This window comes from Pseudophryne corroboree, chromosome 7 (genome assembly GCF_028390025.1).
Source record: "Pseudophryne corroboree isolate aPseCor3 chromosome 7, aPseCor3.hap2, whole genome shotgun sequence".
Taxonomy (NCBI): Eukaryota; Metazoa; Chordata; class Amphibia; order Anura; family Myobatrachidae; genus Pseudophryne; species Pseudophryne corroboree.
In genome coordinates, this window is record NC_086450.1 from 502088845 (window position 1) to 502112256 (window position 23412).

Consider the following 23412-nt stretch of genomic DNA (forward strand, 5'->3'; position numbering starts at 1 on the left):
TGTGCTGCTGCCTTAGTACTAGGACTGGGTCTCTCTGTATATTAGTCACAGGACTCTGCTGCCAGCCCTAACCCTCTGTGCTGCTGCCTTAGTACTAGGACTGGGGCTCTCTGTATATTAGTCACAGGACTCTGCTGCCAGCCCTAACCCTCTGTGCTGCTGGCTTAGTACTAGGACTGGGGCTCTGTGTATATTAGTCACAGGGCTCTGCTGCCAGCCCTAACCCTCTGCTGCTGCCACCTTAGTACTAGGACTGGGGCTCTCTGTATATTAGTCACAGGGCTCTGCTGCCAGCCCTAACCCTCGGTGCTGCTGCCTTAGTACTAGGACTGGGGCTCTCTGTATATTAGTCACAGGGCTCTGCTGCCAGCCCTAACCCTCTGTGCTGCTGTCTTAGTACTAGGACTGGGGCTCTCTGTATATTAGTCACAGGACTCTGCTGCCAGCCCTAACCCTCTGTGCTGCTGCCTTAGTACTAGGACTGGGGCTCTCTGTATATTAGTCACAGGACTCTGCTGCCAGCCCTAACCCTCGGTGCTGCTGCCTTAGTACTAGGACTGGGGCTCTCTGTATATTAGTCACAGGGCTCTGCTGCCAGCCCTAACCCTCTGTGCTGCTGCCTTAGTACTAGGACTGTGGCTCTCTGTATATTAGTCACAGGGCCTGGCTGCCAGCCCTAACCCTCTGTGCTGCTGCCACCTTAGTACTAGGACTGTAGCTCTCTGTATATTTGTCACAGGGCTCTGCTGCCAGACCTAACCCTCTGCGCTGCTACCTTAGTACTAGGACTGGGTCTCTCTGTATATTACTCACAGGACTCTGCTGCCAGCTCTAACCCTCTGTGCTGCTGCCTTAGTACTAGGACTGGGGCTCTCTGTATATTACTCACAGGGTTTAGCTGCCAGCCCTAACCCTCTGTGCTGCTGCCTTAGTACTAGGACTGGGGCTCTCTGTATATTAGTCACAGGGCCTGGCTGCCAGCCCTAACCCTCTGTGCTGCTGCCTTAGTACTAGGACTGGGTCTCTCTGTATATTACTCACAGGACTCTGCTGCCAGCCCTAACCCTCTGCACTGCTGCCTTAGTACTAGGACTGGGGCTCTCTGTATATTAGTCACAGGGCTCTGCTGCCAGCCCTAACCCTCTGTGCTGCTGCCTTAGTACTAGGACTGGGTCTCTCTGTATATTACTCACAGGACTCTGCTGCCAGCCCTAACCCTCTGCACTGCTGCCTTAGTACTAGGACTGGGGCTCTCTGTATATTACTCACAGGACTCTGCTGCCAGCCCTAACCCTCCGTGCTGCTGTCTTAGTACTAGGACTGGGGCTCTCTGTATATTAGTCACAGGACTCTACTGCCAGCCCTAACCCTCTGTGCTGCTGCCTTAGTACTAGGACTGGGGCTCTCTGTATATTACTCACAGGACTCTGCTGCCAGCCCTAACCCTCTGCGCTGCTGTCTTAGTACTAGGACTGGGGCTCTCTGTATATTAGTCACAGGGCCTGGCTGCCAGCCCTAACCCTCGGTGCTGCTGCCTTAGTACTAGGACTGGGGCTCTCTGTATATTAGTCACAGGGCTCATCTGCCAGCCCTAACCCTCGGTGCTGCTGCCTTAGTACTAGGACTGAGGCTCTCTGTATATTAGTCACAGGGCCTGGCTGCCAGCCCTAACCCTCTGCACTGCTGCCTTAGTACTAGGACTGGGGCTCTGTGTATATTACTCACAGGACTCTGCTGCCAGCCCTAAACCTCTGCGCTGCTGCCTTAGTACTAGGACTGGGGCTCTGTGTATATTACTCACAGGACTCTGCTGCCAGCCCTAACCCTCTGCGCTGCTGCCTTAGTACTAGGACTGGGGCTCTGTGTATATTAGTCACAGGACTCTGCTGCCAGCCCTAACCCTCTGTGCTGCTGGCTTAGTACTAGGACTGGGGCTCTGTGTATATTAGTCACAGGACTCTGCTGCCAGCCCTAACCCTCTGCGCTGCTGCCTTAGTACTAGGACTGGAGCTCCCTGTATATTACTCACAGGACTCTGCTGCCAGCCCTAACCCTCTGTGCTGCTGCCTTAGTACTAGGACTGGGGCTCTCTGTATATTACTCACAGGACTCTGCTGCCAGCCCTAACCCTCTGTGCTGCTGCCTTAGTACTAGGAAGTGGCTCTCTGTATATTAGTCACAGGACTCTGCTGCCAGCCCTAACCCTCTGTGCTGCTGCCTTAGTACTAGGACTGGGGCTCTCTGTATATTACTCACAGGACTCTGCTGCCAGCTCTAACCCTCTGTGCTGCTGGCTTAGTACTAGGAAGTGGCTCTCTGTATATTAGTCACAGGGCCTGGCTGCCAGCCCTAACCCTCGGTGCTGCCGCCTTAGTACTAGGACTGGGGCTCTGTGTATATTAGTCACAGGACTCTACTGCCAGCCCTAACCCTCTGTGCTGCTGCCTTAGTACTAGGACTGGAGCTCCCTGTATATTACTCACAGGACTCTGCTGCCAGCCCTAACCCTCTGTGCTGCTGCCTTAGTACTAGGACTGGGGCTCTCTGTATATTAGTCACAGGACTCTACTGCCAGCCCTAACCCTCTGTGCTGCTGCCTTAGTACTAGGACTGGGGCTCTCTGTATATTAGTCACTTGGCTCGGCTGCCAGCCCTAACCCTCTGTGCTGCTGTCTTAGTACTAGGACTGGGACTCTCTGTATATTAGTCACAGGACCTGGCTGCCAGCCCTAACCCTCGGTGCTGCTGCCTTAGTACTAGGACTGGGGCTCTCTGTATATTAGTCACAGGGCTCAGCTGCCAGCCCTAACCCTCGGTGCTGCTGCCTTAGTACTAGGACTGGGGCTCTCTGTATATTAGTCACAGGGCCTGGCTGCCAGCCCTAACCCTCTGTGCTGCTGCCTTAGTACTAGGACTGGGGCTCTCTGTATATTAGTCACAGGGCTCTGCTGCCAGCCCTAACCCTCGGTGCTGCTGCCTTAGTACTAGGACTGGGGCTCTCTGTATATTAGTCACAGGGCCTGGCTGCCAGCCCTAACCCTCTGTGCTGCTGCCTTAGTACTAGGACTGGGGCTCTCTGTATATTAGTCACTTGGCTCGGCTGCCAGCCCTAACCCTCTCTTCTGCTGCCTTAGTACTAGGACTGGGGCTCTCTGTATACTTGTCACAGGGCTCAGCTGCCAGCCCTAACCCTCTGTGCTGCTGCCTTAGTACTAGGACTGGGGCTCTCTGTATATTAGTCACAGGACTCTGCTGCCAGCCCTAACCCTCGGTGCTGCTGCCTTAGTACTAAGACTGGGGCTCTCTGTATATTAGTCACAGGGCTCTGCTGCCTGCCCTAACCCTCTGCGCTGGTGCCTTAGTACTAGGACTGGGGGTCTCTGTATATTAGTCACAGGGCTCTGCTGCCAGCCCTAACCCTCGGTGCTGCTGCCTTAGTACTAGGACTGGGGGTCTCTGTATATTAGTCACAGGGCTCTGCTGCCAGCCCTAACCCTCTGCGCTGCTGCCTTAGTACTAGGACTGGGGCTCTGTGTATATTACTCACAGGACTCTGCTGCCAGCCCTAACCCTCTGTGCTGCTGCCTTAGTACTAGGACTGGGTCTCTCTGTATAATACTCACAGGACTCTGCTGCCAGCCCTAACCCTCTGTGCTGCTGCCTTAGTACTAGGACTGGGGCTCTGTGTATATTAGTCACAGGACTCTGCTGCCAGCCCTAACCCTCTGTGCTGCTGCCTTAGTACTAGGACTGGGGGTCTCTGTATATTAGTCACAGCGCTCAGCTGTCAGCCCTAACCCTCTGCACTGCTGCCTTAGTACTAGGACTGGGGCTCTCTGTATATTTGTCACAGGGCTCAGCTGCCAGCCCTAACCCTCTGTGCTGCTGCCTTAGTACTAGGACTGGGGCTCTCTGTATATTAGTCACAGGGCTCAGCTGCCAGCCCTAACCCTCTATGCTGCACTGTGTAACGAGTTAAAATTCAGGTAGGGCATTATCTGTGTGGAGTTTACATGTTCCGCCTGTGTTTCCATGGGTTTCATATGGTTGCTATGTTTCCACAGAAAAATGAACTCTAGTGTGATTTAGGGAATTTAAGACCTAATTTATGTTTGTAAGGAATTGCGCAGCCGCAAGGAAGCGGCTGTGCAATTCCAAGTATTTATATTAAAATGCAGCAGGAGGCGTCAGTAGGAGATAGACGATTCCTGCGTGCATTTGCAAGATCCGAGATTCGCAATGCTTTTAGGCATGGTCAGCCTGCGCAAGCTAAAGCTGACTCAGGCCGGCTGTCAGATCTGGACACCCGGATCCAGTAAGTCTGTGTCCAACGCAGACCCTGGACCTGTCATGTCTGCAAAACCGGGGGTAACACGCCCCCGCTTTGAAGAACGGTGACGGGTTCCACCCCCCAAATGCTGCAGCATGTCAACCATGCGTCTGATGGGTCTGCAAGCAATATCTCAAGGCCTGTTTTGCACATGCGCAAGACCCACAACTACTGGATTTATATGTAAACTATCGGGTTTACATACAAATCTGAAATAGACCCTTAGATTGTAAGCTCCAATGGGGCAGGGGCTGATGTGCATGAGAAAGATGCAAAATAACGATATATCTGCATTATAGCATCACATTATCGCATTGCGCTATTTTCTAGTCCGTCACATAAAACCGACTTTATCAATACTACTCCTTCAGCTATTACAGGGTTACAAGGCTGGTAGAACATGCTGTGACTTCTTGTTCCACAAGTGCTGGTGAGCCGCAGATGGCCTGTATTCAGTATTGTGTAAATATATCACCTGTCTGTGATACATCAGGGAGCAATCTTTGCAGCCAGCAGTGAATTGTAGCGCACGGTGTCACTTTCTAGTCTAGTTCATTTGCCCTGCGTCAATATTTACCCTCCCAGTATCTCAGCAGGGGTCGGCCCTTAATGAGCTAATCTCTTTCATTACCATGAAAACTGATGTTTACCTCTGTTTGATTTAGGTGCAAAATTCTCCCATTCTGCAGGGTATTATCTGCCGCCGCAGTACCGGCCTTCACCAGCAGCAGCGCCCTCACCTCCTCCAGTAACAGCCAAACTGGAGAACAAAGAGTTATGGGAGAAGTTTCACTCTGTGGGAACTGAAATGATACTGACCAAAAATGGAAGGTGAGATAAGACCCCCGTGGTCAGACTTCAATATTTTTGAAGGGTCATTCTTTGGTTGACGGTATCAGATTCACCACTGTGTGGAAATGTATTCATTTCTTTATTCAATTTCTTCATGATATATTTTAACTGTTATATACGTACAATGGGGGTCATTCCGAGTTGTTCGCTCGCTGCTATTCTTAGCAGAATTGCTAATAGGCTAAAATCCGGCAGTTCTGCGCATGCGTATGCACCGCAGGGCGTACGCGCTAAGCAATTTCACACAAAACTATGCTATTTTACTCACGGGCGAACAAAGCTTTTCAGTCGCTCTGTTGATCGGTGAGTGATTGACAGGAAGTGGGTTTTTCTGGGTGGAAACTGAGCGTTTTCCGGGAGTGTGCTAAAAAACGCAGGCGTGTCAGCAGAAAACGCAGGAGTGGCTGGAGAAACGGGGGAGTGGCTAGCCGGACGCAGGGCGTGTTTGTGACGTCAAACCAGGAACTAAACGGACTGAGGTGATCGCAATCTAGGAGTAGGTCTGGAGCTACTCAGAAACTGCAAGGAAATATTTAGTAGCAGATCTGCTAATCTTTCGTTAGCAATTCTGCTATGCTAAGATACACTCCCAGAGGGTGGCAGCCTAGCGTGTGCACTGCTGCTAAAAGTAGCTAGCGAGCGAACAACTTGGAATGACCACCATAATGTTATATGTATTATAAAGCTGTTTTGCACATAGGGGAATTTAATAAATAGAGATACGCGACATCTTACATGCGAAATACAAAATGATGCGGTTAGGACAGGAGTATGAAGGGGAATAAGGGGGAAGGAGTTCTGGGGTTACAGCATAAAAAGGGGACACCTTTCTCACATGTGTTAGTGTTCTCGTCTTTGACGCCTGCATTATGGGTAGTGAGGTCCCACTGTGGCCCCTAGTTCTGCTCCAAAGATCCCTAATATTTTCCAATCACATACCCTGGGTAAGCCCATAGCACAGAGATGCCAGCAGCGGTGCACCAAAGGGGGCTCTCAGTCCAGAAACAGGGATTTCCATGGGAGTGACACCTTCCTGACCACAATGGCAGAGATGGATGAGGGTGCATAGGAGATGAGTGAAGGTACGTAGGAGGAGATGAGTGAAGGTACGTAGGAGGAGATGAGTGAAGGAACGTAGGAGGAGACGAGTGAAGGTACGTAGGAGGAGATGAGTGACGGAACGTAGGAGGAGACAAGTGAAGGTACGTAGGAGGAGATGAGTGAAGGAACGTAGGAGGAGACGAGTGAAGGTACGTAGGAGGAGACGAGTGAAGGAACGTAGGAGGAGACGAGTGAAGGAACGTAGGAGGAGACGAGTGAAGGTACGTAGGAGGAGACGAGTGAAGGTACGTAGGAGGAGACGAGTGAAGGTACGTAGGAGGAGACGAGTGAAGGTACGTAGGAGGAGATGAGTGAAGGAACGTAGGAGGAGATGAGTGAAGGAACGTAGGAGGAGACGAGTGAAGAAACGTAGGAGGAGACGAGTGAAGGTACGTAGGAGGAGACGAGTGAAGGTACGTAGGAGACGAGTGAAGGTACGTAGGAGGAGACGAGTGAAGGTATGTAGGAGGAGACGAGTGAAGGTACATAGGAGGAGATGAGTGAAGGAACATAGGAGGAGATGAGTGAAGGTAGATAGGAGGAGATGAATGTAGACCTGTAGGAGTGTCAGACTGGGGAGAAGCACCTGGCATCAGGTGGATGGGTAGAGGGATCTACTCCCAGGTAGAAGCTGAATAACCCTCTCACCCTACAGGCGGATGTTCCCTGAGTTTTCAGTCTCCCTGTCCGGACTGGACCAGCACTGCCTGTACTCTCTGTGTGTCCAGGCTGTGCCCGAGGGCGAGAGCCGGTACAAGTGGCGTGACGGGGTCTGGAGTATGAGTGGCAGAGCTGAGCCAGGACCACCCACCAGCCTCTACCTACACCCGGAATCTCCGGCTCCTGGGCAACGCTGGATGGAGAGAGCCATTGGCTTCAGCAAGATCCGTCTGACTAACAACACCCTGAGCCAGGGGGGACAGGTATGGTGGCTGAGCCTGAGCCAGGGGGGACAGGTATGGCGGGTGAGCCTAAGCCAGGGGGGCAGGTATGATGGCTGGGCCTGAGACAGGGGGGACAGGTATGGCGGCTGAGCCTGAGCCAGAGGGGACAGGTATGGCGGCTGAGTCAGAGGGGGCAGGTATGATGGCTGGGCCTGAGACAGGGGGGACAGGTATGGCGGCTGAGCCTGAGCCAGAGGGGGCAGGTATGGTGGGTGAGCCTGAGTCAGGGGGGACAGGTATGGCAGCTGAGCCTGAGCCAGGGGGGGGGACAGGTATGGCGGCTGAGCCAGAGGGGGCAGGTATGGCGAGTGAGCCTGAGCCGAAGGGGACAGGTATAGCGGCTGAGCCTGAGCCAGAGGGGGCAGGTATGGCGGCTGAGCCTGAGCCAGTGGGGACAGGTATGGCGGCTGAGCCAGGGGGACAGGTATGGCGGTTGAGCTTGAACCAGGGGGAACAGGTATGGTGGCTGAGCCTGAGCCAGGGGGGGCATGTATGGCGGCTGAGCTTGAGCCAGGGGGACAGGTATTGCGGCTGAGCCTGAGTCAGGGGGGACAGGTATGGTGGCTGAGCTTGAGCCAGGGGTAATCGGTATTGTGGCTGAGCCTGAGCCAGGGGGGACAGGTATGGCAGATGAGCCTGAGCCAGGGGAGACACGTATGGCGGGTGAGCCTGAGCCAGGGAAAACAGGTATGGCTGCTGAGCCTGAGGGACAGGTATGGCGGCTGAGCCTGAGCCATGAGGGACAGGTATGGCGGGTGAGCCTGAGCCAGGGGGGCAGGTATGGCGGCTGAGCCTGAGCCAGGGGGGACAGGTATGGCAGCTGAGCCTGAGCCAGGGGGGACAGGTATGGCGGCTGAGCCTGAGCCAGGGGGGACAGGTATGGTTGCTGAGTCTGAGCCAGAGGGGGCAGGTATGGCGGCTGAGAGATGGCTGCACTGTAATTTAATAATTAGTATGTACAAAGATAAGTAATCTATCTTCACTACATGTTTCTAGAACCTCTCAGTATATATATATATATATATATATATATTGCATTAGGAACATAACTTCCCTGTGTATTGGGCAGAAATGGCATCTCTCCTGTGCACAGCTGAGGCGGCCATCTTGTGTGCTGGACTGATATTCGTAGGAAGGCAGTTTATCCAGCCACCAGGGGCCGGGGACATCAGTAATCCAGGAATATTCCTGAGAACTGATCACATTCATGTTTCCTTGATGTAATTGGTATCAGTGTGCAACCCTGCAAATCCCTACATTGTCTTCCTACCAGATAAAAATGCAGTAGTGCCACCTGTGGATGTATAATGATGAAAAATGGGAAATAATAGACCCTGCCCCCAATGTATAAGGGAATAAGGGAATGCGTGTGTTACTGATGACTATTGCACCATCCCCTCTCCCCCAGTCACTGTGCCCCTGCCTGCAGGCCGGCGTCACCGATGTCTGTCGCTCTCTCCGCAGATTGTCCTGCAGTCCATGCACAGATACTTCCTCCGCCTGCACGTCATTCCCACGTCACACAGCGGCTCTCCTCCCCGGCCTGTGTCGTCTGTGTCATTCCCAGAGACGTCCTTCATCGCGGTCACCAGCTACCAGAACTCCAGGGTGAGAGAAGAGTTCCTGCCCCGTTCCTTTACATGCCAGACCTCCCGTGTAATGAGACACGTATGATGGGTCTCCAGGTCTCTCTGAGAGCTCATACATAGCGTCTGTGGTTAGCAGTGGCGCCTGCAATTCACGTGAGCCCCCACTTCTAACACCATAGCCCCCACTTCTAACACCATGGACGGGATTGGCAGAGCGCTCCGGGCACCAGTGTTGGTGTGGACTGTCCTGTGGGTGCAGGAGTAGTGGCTTCATGTTGATGGTTTGGGTCACAGAGCAGAGATCTGGGCCAGGGAGTGGGACACACCGTCTTCTGTCCCACATTGTCATTACTATATCCAGTATTGTGTAATAATAAGATTTTACTTACCGATAAATCTATTTCTCGTAGTCCGTAGAGGATGCTGGGACTCCGTAAGGACCATGGGGAATAGACGGGCTCTGCAGGAGTTAGGGCACTTTAAGAAAGCTTTGGATTCTGGGTGTGCACTGGCTCCTCCCTCTATGCCCCTCCTCCAGACCTCAGTTAGGGAAACTGTGCCCAGAGGAGATGGACAGTACGAGGAAGGATTTTTGTAAATCTAAGGGCGAGATCCATACCAGCCACACCAATCACACCCTATAACTTGTGATAAACTACCCAGTTAACAGTATGAACAACAACATAGCCTCGGTTCAACCGATAAAACTATAACATAACCCTTATGTAAGCAATAACTATATACAAGTCTTGCAGAAGAAGTCCGCACTTGGGACGGGCGCCCAGTATCCTCTACGGACTACGAGAAATAGATTTATCGGTAAGTAAAATCTTATTTTCTCTTAACGTCCTAGAGGATGCTGGGACTCCGTAAGGACCATGGGGATTATACCAAAGCTCCCAAACGGGCGGGAGAGTGCGGATGACTCTGCAGCACGATTGAGCAAACAGAAGGTCCTCCTCAGCCAGGGTATCAAATTTATAGAACTTTGCAAAGGTGTTTGACCCCGACCAAGTAGCTGCTCGGCACAACTGTAATGCCGAGACCCCTCGGGCAGCCGCCCAGGAAGAGCCCACCTTCCTAATGGAATGGGCCTTAACCGACTTAGGCAATGGCAATCCTGCCGTAGAATGCGCCTGCTGAATCGTGTTACAGATCCAGCGAGCAATAGTCTGCTTTGAAGCAGGAGCGCCAACCTTGTTGGCCGCATATAGAACAAACAGAGCTTCAGTCTTCCTGATCCTAGCTGTTCTGGTCACATAAATCTTCAAAGCCCTGACCACATCCAGGGACTCGGAATCCTCCAAGTCCCGTGTAGCCACAGGCACGACAATAGGTTGGTTCACATGAAAAGATGAGACCACTTTTGGCAGAAATTGAGGACGAGTTCTCAACTCTGCCCTATCCACGTGAAAAACCAAGTATGGGCTTTTATGTGATAAAGCCGCCAATTCTGAAACACGCCTTGCCGAAGCTAATGCCAACAACATGACCACTTTCCACGTGAGGTATTTCAACTCCACTGTTTTGAGTGGTTCAAACCAAGGTGACTTGAGGAAACGTAATACCACGTTAAGATCCCAAGGCGCCACCGGAGGTACAAAACGAGGCTGAATATGCAGCACCCCCTTCACAAAAGTCTGTACTTCATGAAGAGAGGCCAATTCTCTTTGAAAGAAAATGGATAAGGCCGAAATTTGGACCTTTATGGACCCTAATTTTAGGCCCAAATTCACTCCTGTTTGAAGGAAGTGAAGTAGACGGCCCAAATGGAACTCCTCCGTAGAAGCAGCTCTGGCCTCACACCAAGAAAGATATTTTCGCCATATACGGTGATAATGTTTCAATGTCACGTCCTTCCTAGCCTTGATCAGGGTAGGAATGACCTCCTCCGGAATCCCTTTTTCCTCTAGGATCCGGCGTTCAACCGCCATGCCGTCAAACGCAGCCGCGGTAAGTCTTGGAACAGACAGGGCCCCTGCTGCAGCAGGTCCTGCCTTAGAGGAAGAGGCCACGGATCTTCTGTGAGCAACTCTTGCAGCTCCAGATACCAAGTCCTCCGCGGCCAATCTGGAACAATGAGGATTGTTCTGACCCTGCTTATTCTTATTATTCTCAACACCTTGGGTATGAGAGGAAGAGGAGGAAACACATAGACCGATCTGAACACCCAAGGTGTCACCAGAGCGTCTACTGCTACCGCCTGAGGGTCTCTTGACCTGGCGCAATACCGCTTTAGCTTTTTGTTGAGACGGGATGCCATCATGTCTATCTGAGGCAGTCCCCACCGACCCGTGATCTGTGCGAAGACTTCTTGATGAAGCCCCCACTCTCCCGGATGCAGGTCGTGCCTGCTGAGGAAGTCCGCCTCCCAGTTGTCCACCCCCGGGATGAACACTGCTGATAGTGCGCTTACATGGCCTTCCGCCCAGCGTAGAATCCTGGTCGCTTCTGCCATGGCCACTCTGCTCCTTGTTCCGCCTTGGCGGTTTATATGAGCCACTGTCGTGACATTGTCTGACTGAATCAGAACCATTTTTTCCTGAAGCAATTCCTCCGCTTGACGTAGGGCGTTGTATATGGCCCTCAACTCCAGGACGTTGATGTGGAGACAAGTCTCTAGATTTGACCAGAGACCTTGGAAATTTCTTCCCAGTGTGACTGTTCCCCAGCCTCGGAGGCTTGCGTCCGTGGTCACCAGGACCCAGTCCTGAATGCCGAACCTGCGACCCTCTAGTAGGTGAGCACTGTGCAGCCACCACAGGAGAGATACCCTGGCTCTGGGAGACAGGGTGATCCTCTGATGCATTTGTAAATGGGACCCGGACCATTTGTCCAGTAGATCCCATTGAAAGGTCCCCGCATGGAACCTGCCGAAGGGGATGGCCTCGTATGAAGCCACCATCTTCCCCAGAACTCGTGTGCAATGATGCACTGAAACCTTTTTTGGCTTTAATAGGTTCCTGACCAGGGCTATGAGCTCCTGAGCCTTTTCCATCGGAAGAAAAACCTTTTTCTGGTCTGTGTCTAGAATCAGGCCCAAAAAGGTCAGACGCGTTGCAGGGACTAGCTGGGACTTCGGTATATTGAGAATCCAGCCGTGCAACTGCAACGTCTTCATGGACAGACACACGCTGTCCAGCAACCTCTCCCGAGATCTCGCCTTTATGAGGAGATCGTCCAAGTATGGGATAATTGTGACACCCTGCTTGCGCAGGAACACCATCATTTCCGCCATTACCTTAGTAAAAATTCTCGGGGCCGTGGAAAGCCCAAACGGCAACGTCTGAAATTGGTAGTGACAGTCCTGTACTGCAAATCTCAGGAACGCCTGGTGAGGAGGGAAAATCGGAACATGAAGATATGCATCCTTTATGTCCAGGGACACCATCCAATCCCCCCCCTCCAGGCTGGCGATGACCGCCCTGAGTGATTCCATTTTCAACTTGAACCTCTTCAAGTACAAGTTCAGGGATTTTAGGTTTAAAATGGGTCTGACCGAACCGTCCGGTTTCGGGACCACAAACAGGGTTGAGTAATATCCCTCTCCCTGCTGGAGATGAGGAACTGTAACAATCACCTGTTGAATATACAATTTTTGGATTGCGGCTAACACTAGCTCCCTCTCTGACGGGGAAGCTGGCAGAGCCGATTTGAAAAACTGGCGAGGAGGCAAGTCTTCGAATTCCAGCCTGTATCCCTGAGAAACAATCTCTATAGCCCAGGGATCCACCTGTGAGTGAACCTAGACGTGGCTGAAAAACCGAAGACGTGCCCCCACTAGATCTGCCTCCCCCCGGGAAGCCCCAGCGTCATGCGGTGGACTTTGCAGACGCAGGGGAGGACTTCTGCTCCTGGGAACTAGCTGTGTGCAGCTTTTTTTCCCTTGCCTTTACCTCTGGCAACAAAGGAAGATCCCCATACCTTCTTGCTCTTATTGGAACGAAAGGACTGCATTTGATAATGAGGTGCCTTTTTTGTATGCTGCGGGGGGGACATAAGGTAAGAAATTCGATTTACCAGCCGTAGCAGTAGAGACAAGGTCCGAGAGGCCGTCTCCAAACAACTCCTCCCCCTTGTAAGGCAAGGACTCCATATGCCGCTTTGAATCGGAGTCTCCCGTCCACTGTCGGGTCCACAAGAGCCGCCTAGCAGAAATAGACATAGCGTTTATTCTGGAGCTTAATAAACAAATGTCTCTTTGAGCATCTCTCATATATAAGGCAGCATCTCTGATATGCTCTATGGTCATTAAAACGGCATCCCTATCTAAGGTGTCAATCTCCGTAGATAAGGAATCTGCCCATGCCACGACTGCACTACAAACCCAGGCCGAAGCCATAGCCGGCCTAACAATAGTACCTGAATGTGTGTAAATGTGCTTCATGGTAATTTCCTGCTTGTGATCAGCAAGATCCTTGAGGGAAGCTGTATCCTGAGAAGGCAGTGCCACATTTTTGGATAAGCGTGTTAGCGCCTTGTCTACTTTAGGCGAAGATTCCCATCGTATCCTATCCGTTTGTGGAAAGGGATACGCCATAAGAATCCTTTTGGGAACTTGTAGTCTCCTATCTGGAGATTCCCAAGCCTTTTCGCACAATTCGCTTAGCTCAAATGAGGACGGATAAGTGACCTCAGGCTTTTTCCCTTTATACATGTGTACCCTCGTGTCAGGGACAGGGGGTTCCTCAGTGATATGCAAAACCTCTTTAATGGCAATAATCATGTACCGAATACCTTTTGCCACCCTCGGCTGTAATTTTGCATCTTCATAGTCGACACTAGAGTCAGTATCCGTGTCGGTATCTGTGTCATCGATCTGGGATATGGTGCGCTTCTGAGACCCCGAAGGTCCTGGCGCCACAGGGACAGGCATGGTCTGGCTACCTGACTGATCCCTAGCTTCAGCCTTGTCTAACCTTTTATGCAGTAGATTCACATTTGCATTTAAGACATTCAGCATATCCACCCAGTCCGGTGTCGGCGTTGCCGACGGCGATCTGACATTCAAGCACTTCCCCTCCACATTAAGCGAGCCTTCCTCGTCAAACATGTCGACACACGCGTACCGACACACTTCACCCACACAGGGAAACTCTTTTCTGAAGACAGTATCCCCTTTAAGGCCCTTTGGAGAGACAGAGAGAGAGTATGCCAGCACAGACCCCAGCGCTATACCCCTGGAAAGAAACACAGAATGCCTTTTCCCAGTAGCGTTGTGTAGTAATTAAACGCCAAATATGTGCCCCCCCCCTCTCCTTCCAAACCCCCTTTCACCGTGTGTAAAACAGGGGAGAGTCCGGGGAGCTTCCTCTCAGCGGTGCTGTGGAGAGAAAATGGCGCTGGTGAGTGCTGAGGGAGAAGCCCCGCCCCCTCGGCGGCGGGCTTCTTTCCCGCTCAAAGTTATTAAAAAATGGCGGGGGCTCTTTTATATACATATACAGTGCCCACCTGTACATGTATATAGTCTTTTGCTATAAGAGAGGTGTTATATTGCTGCCCAGGGCGCCCCCCCCTGCGCCCTGCACCCTTACAGTGACCGGAGTGTGCGAGGTGTGTGGAGCAATGACGCACAGCTGCGGTGCTGTGCGTTACCTCAGTGAAGCTCTGAAGGCTTCTGCCGCCTGAGATGTCTTCTGACTTCGTTTCTTCTGGCTCTGTGAGGAGAACGGCGGCGCGGCTCTGGGAGTGAACGCCCAGGACGAACCTGTGTTCACCCCCTCTGGAGCTAATGGTGTCCAGTAGTCGAGGAAGCAGAGCCTAACATTTAAGTAGGTCTGCTCCTCTCTCCCCAGTCCCTCGATGCAGGGAGCCCGTTGCCAGCAGTGCTCCCTGAAAAAATGTAGAAAAAATCCAAACAAAATGCTTTCTAGGCAGAGAACTCAGGGGAGCTCCCTGCAGTGCACCCATTTCCCTCTGGGCACAGTGTAAAACGGAGGTCTGGAGGAGGGGCATAGAGGGAGGAGCCAGTGCACACCCAGAATCCAAAGCTTTCTTAAAGTGCCCTATCTCCTGCGGAGCCCGTCTATTCCCCATGGTCCTTACGGAGTCCTAGCATCCTCTAGGACGTTATGAGAATTTTTTTTTTTTTTTGCTTTTTGGCACCTCCTGTATATTTGACCTCCTAGCTCCTCCTTCTGCCGCTGAACCCCATTTTACAAAATGCGCTGGTTGTGAAGCGCAAAATGCCTCGGGTTGGCACCACTGGTTCAGCGCACATCAAGGCGTGCCTGTCTGCGGGAAAATTTGCAGTGGGGCCCTGTGCGAAAGTGAACAGGTTACATCACCGTCCACCCTCCTGCCATTTTAGCATCAGCCCTATTTATTAAACCTTTTGTGCTTCTACTATGCACTTTATAAAGACAGCGCAACTCCTACCAGCCGCAGAGCAAACTCCTGCTCAGCCACTAATGCTGCCACCTCACGCCACAAACCCGGGTACTCTCTAGCCGCACTTCAACAAATAGATTCATACTGCCCCAGTGATGGGGCCAGTGCGCGGCACCCTGCCCGTTGAACGCTTGGTAAATGAGGCGTCCTGTCTCTTCCCACATTTATGCATCGCCTCCTCTAACCATTGCTCTACCCTGCAGCTTTCCCTGCTGAAGATTGAAGAGAACCCATTTGCAAAAGGAATAAAATATTTCAAGAATCAAAAGGACAAGTAAGTGAATAATATACAGACAGTGTCCCTGTGCGCCATGAGCCGGATAGGAGGGGGGGGGGGGGGGGGGGGGGGGGGACTTATTCCGTACTTATTCCATACTTCCTACAGTAACAGTAATGAAGGGAATTCCGGAGCCTGGCTCCATACAGTATTGCCATATGATGTGTTATGGAAGAATGTGTATTCTCTGTGTTTCAGCCACACTCCGCGGAAGCGGATTAGCAGGCCGGAGGCGAGCGGAGACAGCGACCCAGGTCAGTCCTATGCCCTATAATGTCACCGTATTATTCAGATTTCTGCGTCAGGTTCTACAGACATAACTCTGTTGACCAATCCCAGAGCTGCAGCTTTGGCCAATCAGTGTCTGTGTCACGGGAGGGGTGGGGTGTTTGGTACGGGCGCAGCAGGCTCCTTACTACTTTAGGCTAATGAGAATCCACCTGTATAAGCCTCCTTTTCCACAATGGCATACCTTTTTTCATGCTCATTGAGTTTCCTGCTCAAATAAATTATAGGGTGTTCGTCCCCATCTCTGGTTTGGGACAACACAGCGCCTATCCCTACCTCTGAGGCATCCGTCTGTACCACAAATTCTTTTGAAAAATCTGGTGTTATCAATATCGGTTGTGAACACAAAGCCACTTTTAACGCTTGGAACGCTTTTTCTGCATCAGGGTTCCATTTCACCATATTTGACTGCTTCCTTTGGTAAGGTCTGACGAATTCCCGTATCGTGGCACTCCGGTTATATGCCCTCTGGTGAGCACTTTGGGCCTGTTCCATGTGCTCTCTGACAATAGGTACCACGGCTGCAATCCTATCCTGCATTTGTGTTACATGTTCAATAACGCTTCTATAAGGAGTGGTCTGTCCTTGCCACGTCTCTTTGGCAATGTCCAACAGCCCTCTGGGGTGTCTACCGTACAACAAATCAAATGGAGAAAACCCTATAGAGGACTGAGGAACTTCTCTGATGGCCATTAACAAGTAGGGCAACAAACAATCCCAGTTTTTTCCATCTCTCTCAACAACCTTTTTTAACATACTTTTTAATGTTTTATTAAACCTTTCCACCAACCCGTCAGTTTGGGGATGGTAGATGGACGTCCTGAGGTGAGTGACCTTAAATAATTTGCACAATTCTTTCATGACCCTTGACATAAATGGAGTACCTTGGTCAGTCAAAATTTCTTTTGGTATTCCCACTCTACTAAAAACCTGCACCAGCTCCCTAGCTATCGCCTTGGTTGTGATAGTGCGTAAAGGGACAGCCTCAGGATATCGAGTGGCATAGTCCATAATTACCCAGGATATACTGATGGCCCCGAGCAGACTTTAACAAGGGCCCCACGAGATCCATGGCTATTCTGTCAAACGGGACCTCTATAATAGGCATGGGAACTAGTGGGCTCCTGAAATGGGGTCTAGGGGCATGATACTGGCATTCAGGACAGGAAGAACAATATTCAGACACTTCTTTATAAACCCCCTGGCCAAAAGAACCTTTGTAAAACTCTTTCAGTGTTTTTTTCTACCCCTAAATGTCCTTCTGTAATGTGACTATGAGCTAACTCTAGTACCGTTCTCCGAAAAGGCTGGGGAACTACCAGCTGTTCCACCACATCCTCACCCCTTTTGACAATGTGGTACAAGAGCTCATTACAGATGGCCATGTGGGGATACGTAACCCTGTCACCTGGTACCACAGGTTCCCCATTAACCATATTAACATTCTCTCTAGCCTTTATTAAGGTAGGATCCTTTAACTGTTCAGACGCAAACAGATCCTTCTTTACCTCCAGGTCAGGCACGCTTTCAGTTCTAACTACTATGTCTCTGTTCCCAGCAAGAGGGTCCTCACTGGACTCCCCATCTGTCACTTCCCCAGCCAAACTAGCAAAAAGTAAAGGGTCAGAAAGTTCCAAGGACACACGTACATCCATAAAATCACCGTGATTATTAACTGGCTCTTTACTTCTCACATCTGTTGCTAAACGTGATTCCCAGTTTTTTCAAAAATGAGGAAAATCCCTCCCTATTATGGTCTCATGCACCAGTGTGGGGACCAGTCCTACTTTAACAATTGCTGACCCACAACAAGTTTCTATATTCACTTCAGCAGTGACATAATGTTGGGTATCCCCATGTATGCAAGTTACCCCAATAGGTATTTGCTGGACCTTTAAGGGGTTCACTAACCCAGCTTTCACGAGGGTAACTAAACTTCCTGAATCTAGCAAGGCCTCTACCCGGTTACCCTCTAAGAACACGTCACACATTTGTTTTTCCAGCTCAGGTGAAGGTACCACAGTACAGGCTAACCTAGCAAAGAAAGACATTCTGCGACATTCAAATGCAGCATCACATTGCATGGGTTCTTGCGTGACTGGGCAATTGGCAATAACATGACCTGGCATACCACACCTAAAACATTTAATCACACGATTATCAACCCGTTTGGGCAGCATAGACCTTTCTAGCCCCATTGGCCTGTCTCCAGGGCCAGTGTTTACAGTCTCTCCAGTCTTGCGTTCTCTTAACCGCCCAGCAACGTTTTCCCATGGAACAGTCTTACCAGTCTTTACTGAAGGGCGCTGTCGAGGATCTATGGGTTGCTGGGTGGTCATCAGTAGTTCCTCTGCCGCCAAATACCTCTCTACCATGTCCACTAATTGGTCAGCAGTATCTGGGTTTCCATGGCTCACCCACTTGCGCAGGACCACGGGCAAAGATCTCAAATAGCGGTCCATGACGACTCTTTCAACCATCTGGGGACCAGTTAATGTCTCTGGCTGTAACCATTTTTTTGTTAGCTGAATAAGGTCGTGCACCTGGGAGCGAGGAGGCTTCTCCATGGCATACACCCAACTGTGCACCCGTTGTGCTCGTACTGACAGCGTGACTCCCAGGCGGGTCAGGATCTCAGTTTTTAGTTTGTCATAGTCCCGAGCCTCGGCAGGGCTTAAATCAAAGTACGCTTTTTGGCACTCACCTGAAAGAAAAGGTGCCAGCAGACTGGCCCACTGTGCTTTCGGCCAGTTCTCACGCTCGGCAGTCCTTTCAAACGTGGTCAGATAGGCCTCCACATCATCAGCCTCTGTCATTTTCTGCAGGAAGTGACTGACCCGTATAGAACTAGAGCTGGTCGGAGCACTGGCGGCAACATCTCCAATCTGGGCTGCAAGGCTCTGCACCACTTCCGCTAAGGCCTCTCTATCCTGACGCTGTTGCCTGTAAAGTTCATCAATAGCCACCTGCTGCTGTCTCCTATTTTCCTCCATTGCCACCTGCTGCTGTCTGTTGGCTTCCTGCTGAGCCGCTTTAGCTTGCAGCAAGGCTTTACGCAGTTCCTCCATGTCGACAGATTTTTCAGGCGGCTTTGTAGCTGCTTTCACCCAGGACATATATCAAACCCTCAGGGGTGAGCCTCAGCCACTTCACACTGGGCTGTATCTGCATAAACCACCGTTTTCTGCAGGCCTCATAAAGCTGCTGCTTTCACTTATGCGCAGAATGGAATGCTCACATTCTCCACCAAGTTGTAACACTGTAGGGGAACAGGGTGCCGTTTACTGTGGTAGATGGCAGCAAGCAGCAGCTGAGAAATCATACCAGTCCAGTTTCTGGTGCAACTGGCCGCAACCAGTTTTATTAAACAGAAAATAAAACAAACATCAAAAGAAAATACCTTGTCTGTCCGGCACTAACTAAACACAAGACGTTCCTGACTGTCTCTAAACAAAAACACAGAGTTTTCCAGTCAATACTGTATGGCTCACTTGTATAAAGAAGCGTATTTCTCTCTCAGAGATTCTGCAGTCTTCCCAGGCATTCTGCACACACTAATCAGGCTAGCAGCCCTATAAGGCTCTTGCACAGCTGAAAGCCCTGAATAGCCCTCTGTGAGGCCAAAGACCCGAACTGGGCCCAATGTCTGGAACTTGCCCTCTCTCTCTCTCAGGGCCCTTATCCAGCTTTTCCAGCAAACTGAAAAGGTTCTAACAAAACAAAACATTTTCCTAGAAGTTTTCATTTTTTTAAAACATGTAAGACAAGAACCTGGGACAAACATACCTGCCCTCAAACACTATTCTAGTGTACTTGTCACACCTCTAATACATATAGTTACAGTCGTCAGTTCGTGTAAGGAAAGCATCTGATCCATTTTTACAGTATTATTTACCATCAGCACCTCATGTGATAAGGAATTTACAGCTTACTACCCTTACAGTAAAGAATCCTTCCTATGCTGATGATGAAACGGCCTTTCTTCCTTTCCTTCATTCAGCGATGCCTTGTCCTCTGTGGGGCCCATTATACGAGAAGTCAGATAAATCATGGAATATTTTTATACATGTTCATTGGGGGTGTTTTGCCTAATGAATACTAGCTAAGATTTTTCTAAGCTCATTATGATTTAACCCTTCCATTCCCTTTATTAATAATAACCCTACATATCCCACCCCCATTACAGTCTCATCCTCACTGCTGTGAAATAAGTAGAGGTGGGCACAGGTGGCAGTTGCTCTTTCAAAAGTAAAATGATCTACTTATGAGCATGCACTACCACAGGTCTATCACAAGGTGGCACTGCAGGACACCAATGCACATTATGCTGTGTACTCATTGAGGAAGGGATTTTAAAAAAGTATTTTAAACTTAATGGGCGGACAAATACGGCAGTCACATACTGTATATGCTGTGATGGAAGGTTGTGCAGTAGCTAGCATTACTGGCTCAAAGCACTGAGATCATGAGAGAAATTCCTGACCAATGCCCTATCTGTGTGGAGTTTGTATGTTCTCCCGGTGTCTTTGTGGGAGTCCTCAGGGAGCTCCAGGTTTCCTCCTACACTTCAAAAACATCCTGATGGGTAAAGCGCTGCGTAATATATGTGCATTATAGATAAATAACAGATCATAACTAAATAAAGGCCATTACATAACACCGTTATACACATAATAACACTCCAGCATATGACATTATAGAGCACACATGCCTCTGGGAAATCTAGAAGGCTAACCATAAGGTTTATTAGGTTGTACATTTAAATGTAACCAACCTTTGGAAGTGCTTACGTCTGACAAAACAATACGGTTACACTTTTATACTGTTTATGGAACAAATATGTACTACGCTTTGGAGAGAGATAAAGTACTAACCAACCAGCTCCTAACTGTCATTTTTCAAACACAGCCTGTAACATGGCCGTAAGGAGCTGATTGGCTGGTACTTTATCTCTCTCCAAGGCTAAATACATCCCCCTGAGTATCATGAAACTGGTGCACAGATGCTGTAACCCACAGCAACCAGCCAGACATTGACTTTCATTATATAAATGACAACACGAATGAAAGGCTATAGATCAGTCAATTACCCGTATATCATTTTTCCTGTAAAAATGAACTGGGAACAGAAAGAACATCCCTGTAATCTAATCACACAACTGGGGGATTGTACACTACAGGTCAGAGGCGGGTAACTTTGAGCTCTTCTGCTGCTGTAGAACTGCAAGTCTCAGCATGCTCAGCCAGCCTGTGGCCATGTGAATCTTCAGTTTTGACACTTTTCCTGAACAGATGAGCAGCTTGACCTCAAAAAGCCAAATAATCTGCAATATTAGGAAACTCTTACCCAAACTAAACAGCAGAGGGCGTGTGTGAGCATTCCTGAGCCCAGCAGCACATGCAGCCACCAGCTGGGAGTACAGCCCTTGGAAATGGCTTTACAATAGGATATAGTGCACACATCACCAGATGAGTATCACAACCCCTCACTGCAGTCCCACATAATACAATTATAACAGGATTATTATATAGATTATTAGGATTATATAGGATTATTATATAGACCAAACTCCGCCATTACAGTCCAGGTTTTAAGGATATTCTTGCTTGAGCACAGGTGACCTAATTAGTACCTCACTAAAAGGGCCCATTTATCATGGATTGCCTATTGAATGCAATCTGGGCGGGATTTTACTGCGCAGGATTGCATTGCAATATGCGATCATATCAGGTGACTATCACCCGGCACCTGCAGGGACAGTCTCTGTGATGTGCTCTGCGGGGGCTGCCGGGGTCCTTTGCGTCTCACTATGTGCGACACGTCATTCATTTACCTTGTGTGTTGTTTCAGTGTGTAAGAGGATTAAAGAGAGCGCAGGGGACGTAACCTCGTCCCCCGGAGACAGCGCAGGAGTGGAACAACACGTCCTGCGGGAGAGTGCACAGGAGCGAGAGGAGAGAGCGGAGCTGTCAGGAGAGAGCGCAGAGGCGAGACAGCCAGCTACAGCAGAGAGTTGCAGTGAGGGCAGGCAGTTGGGACACGCGACATGTGTGGAACGCGGGAGGGAAGTCGCACTACACGAGAGTATGGAGAAAAGGACGGAGAGGGCCCAGAGAGTGGACATGTTTGTACACTGGGGCCGCACAGCACAGAGGCCGATGTGGGTACCATCCTCCGCTGTGTCCCCTATACCGGTGACCGGGTACCCTCCACCCGCCTGTCTGATGGGACACAGGTAAGAAGGGCTCACTGGAGGGTGGTTGTGTGTCTACACTCATGGTTGTGCGAGTCTCTACCCTCTTTGTTGTGTGTCTACACTCATGGTTGTGCGAGTCTCTACCCTCTTTGTTGTGTGTCCACACTCATGGTTGTGCGAGTCTTGATGCACTTTGTTGTCACAAGCTCTGACAGTGTCCTCTTCTCATTTACAGACTTCCACACCCATCACCTCCCAGTCTGGCTCCATTCTCTTCTCCAATGGCTATGCCCCATGTTCCTCTCGATGCGCCCTATTTTCTGGGCTCTTGGGCTTCTCCGCCTATCAGACTGAGTAATTCCTTCCCTGGACTGCACCCGCAGCTCTTCCAGCAGATGTGTGGCCCTTCCTGGTACCTGTCCCCACACACCACCTCCAGGGGCCTCTGATCCTGGGAGCATGCAGAACTACATAACAGGCTGTAATGGTTCAGGGTGTGAAGGAACGGACCTGATTGCCATGGATTGTGCTGCAGCGGAACATACAGAACTGATTGTGCAAGAGATCAGCGATTCAGACTGAGTGCTGCAGCAGAGGAGGACAGAATACAGCGCTGTATCAGTGCTGGTGCAGGACACTGCCAATGGGACAGGACAGAGTGCTTAGATAGCATAGAGTGCCGGAGTGGACAGAGTATAGAGTGCTGCAGGAGAGACTGGGAAGACAGCGTGCTGCAGAAGTGGTGGAAAGTACAGAGTGCCGCAGTGGAGACAGACTAGAGTGCCGCAGTGGAGACAGACTAGAGTGCCGCAGTGGAGACAGACTAGAGTGCCGCAGTGGAGACAGACTAGAGTGCCGCAGTGGAGACAGACTAGAGTGCCGCAGTGGAGACAGACTAGAGTGCCGCAGTGGAGACAGACTAGAGTGCCGCAGTGGAGACAGACTAGAGTGCCGCAGTGGAGACAGACTAGAGTGCCGTAGTGGAGACAGACTAGAGTGCCGCAGTGGAGACAGACTAGAGTGCCGCAGTGGAGACAGACTAGAGTGCCGCAGTGGAGACAGACTAGAGTGCCGCAGTGGAGACAGACTAGAGTGCCGCAGTGGAGACAGACTAGAGTGCCGCAGTGGAGACAGACTAGAGTGCCGTAGTGGAGACAGACTAGAGTGCCGCAGTGGAGACAGACTAGAGTGCCGCAGTGGAGACAGACTAGAGTGCCGCAGTGGAGACAGACTAGAGTGCCGCAGTGGAGACAGACTAGAGTGCCGCAGTGGAGACAGACTAGAGTGCCGCAGTGGAGACAGACTAGAGTGCTGCAGCAGAGGTAAAACAGAGCGTCCCAGCAAATATGTATGAGTGTTCCAGCAGAAATGGTTTGGAGTGCTGGAGAAGAAATGGATTAGAATGCTGCAGTAGAGATGGGATGGAGTGGGAATAGCAGGCGGTA

At 50.5% G+C, this 23412-nt stretch overlaps 1 protein-coding gene across 1 annotated transcript; it reads left to right on the top strand.

The window, feature by feature from the left end:
* Positions 1-4251: 4251 nt before the first annotated feature.
* On the top strand, positions 4252-22818 carry LOC134944439 (T-box protein VegT-like). The gene is made up of 8 exons (XM_063933014.1): positions 4252-4315; positions 4996-5161; positions 6939-7206; positions 8692-8835; positions 15410-15480; positions 15682-15737; positions 21622-22006; positions 22203-22818. Exons 1-8 carry the CDS (start codon positions 4252-4254, stop codon positions 22414-22416), a joined length of 1368 nt encoding a protein of 455 aa, XP_063789084.1. The 3' UTR covers positions 22417-22818.
* The last annotated feature ends 594 nt before the right edge of the window (positions 22819-23412 follow it).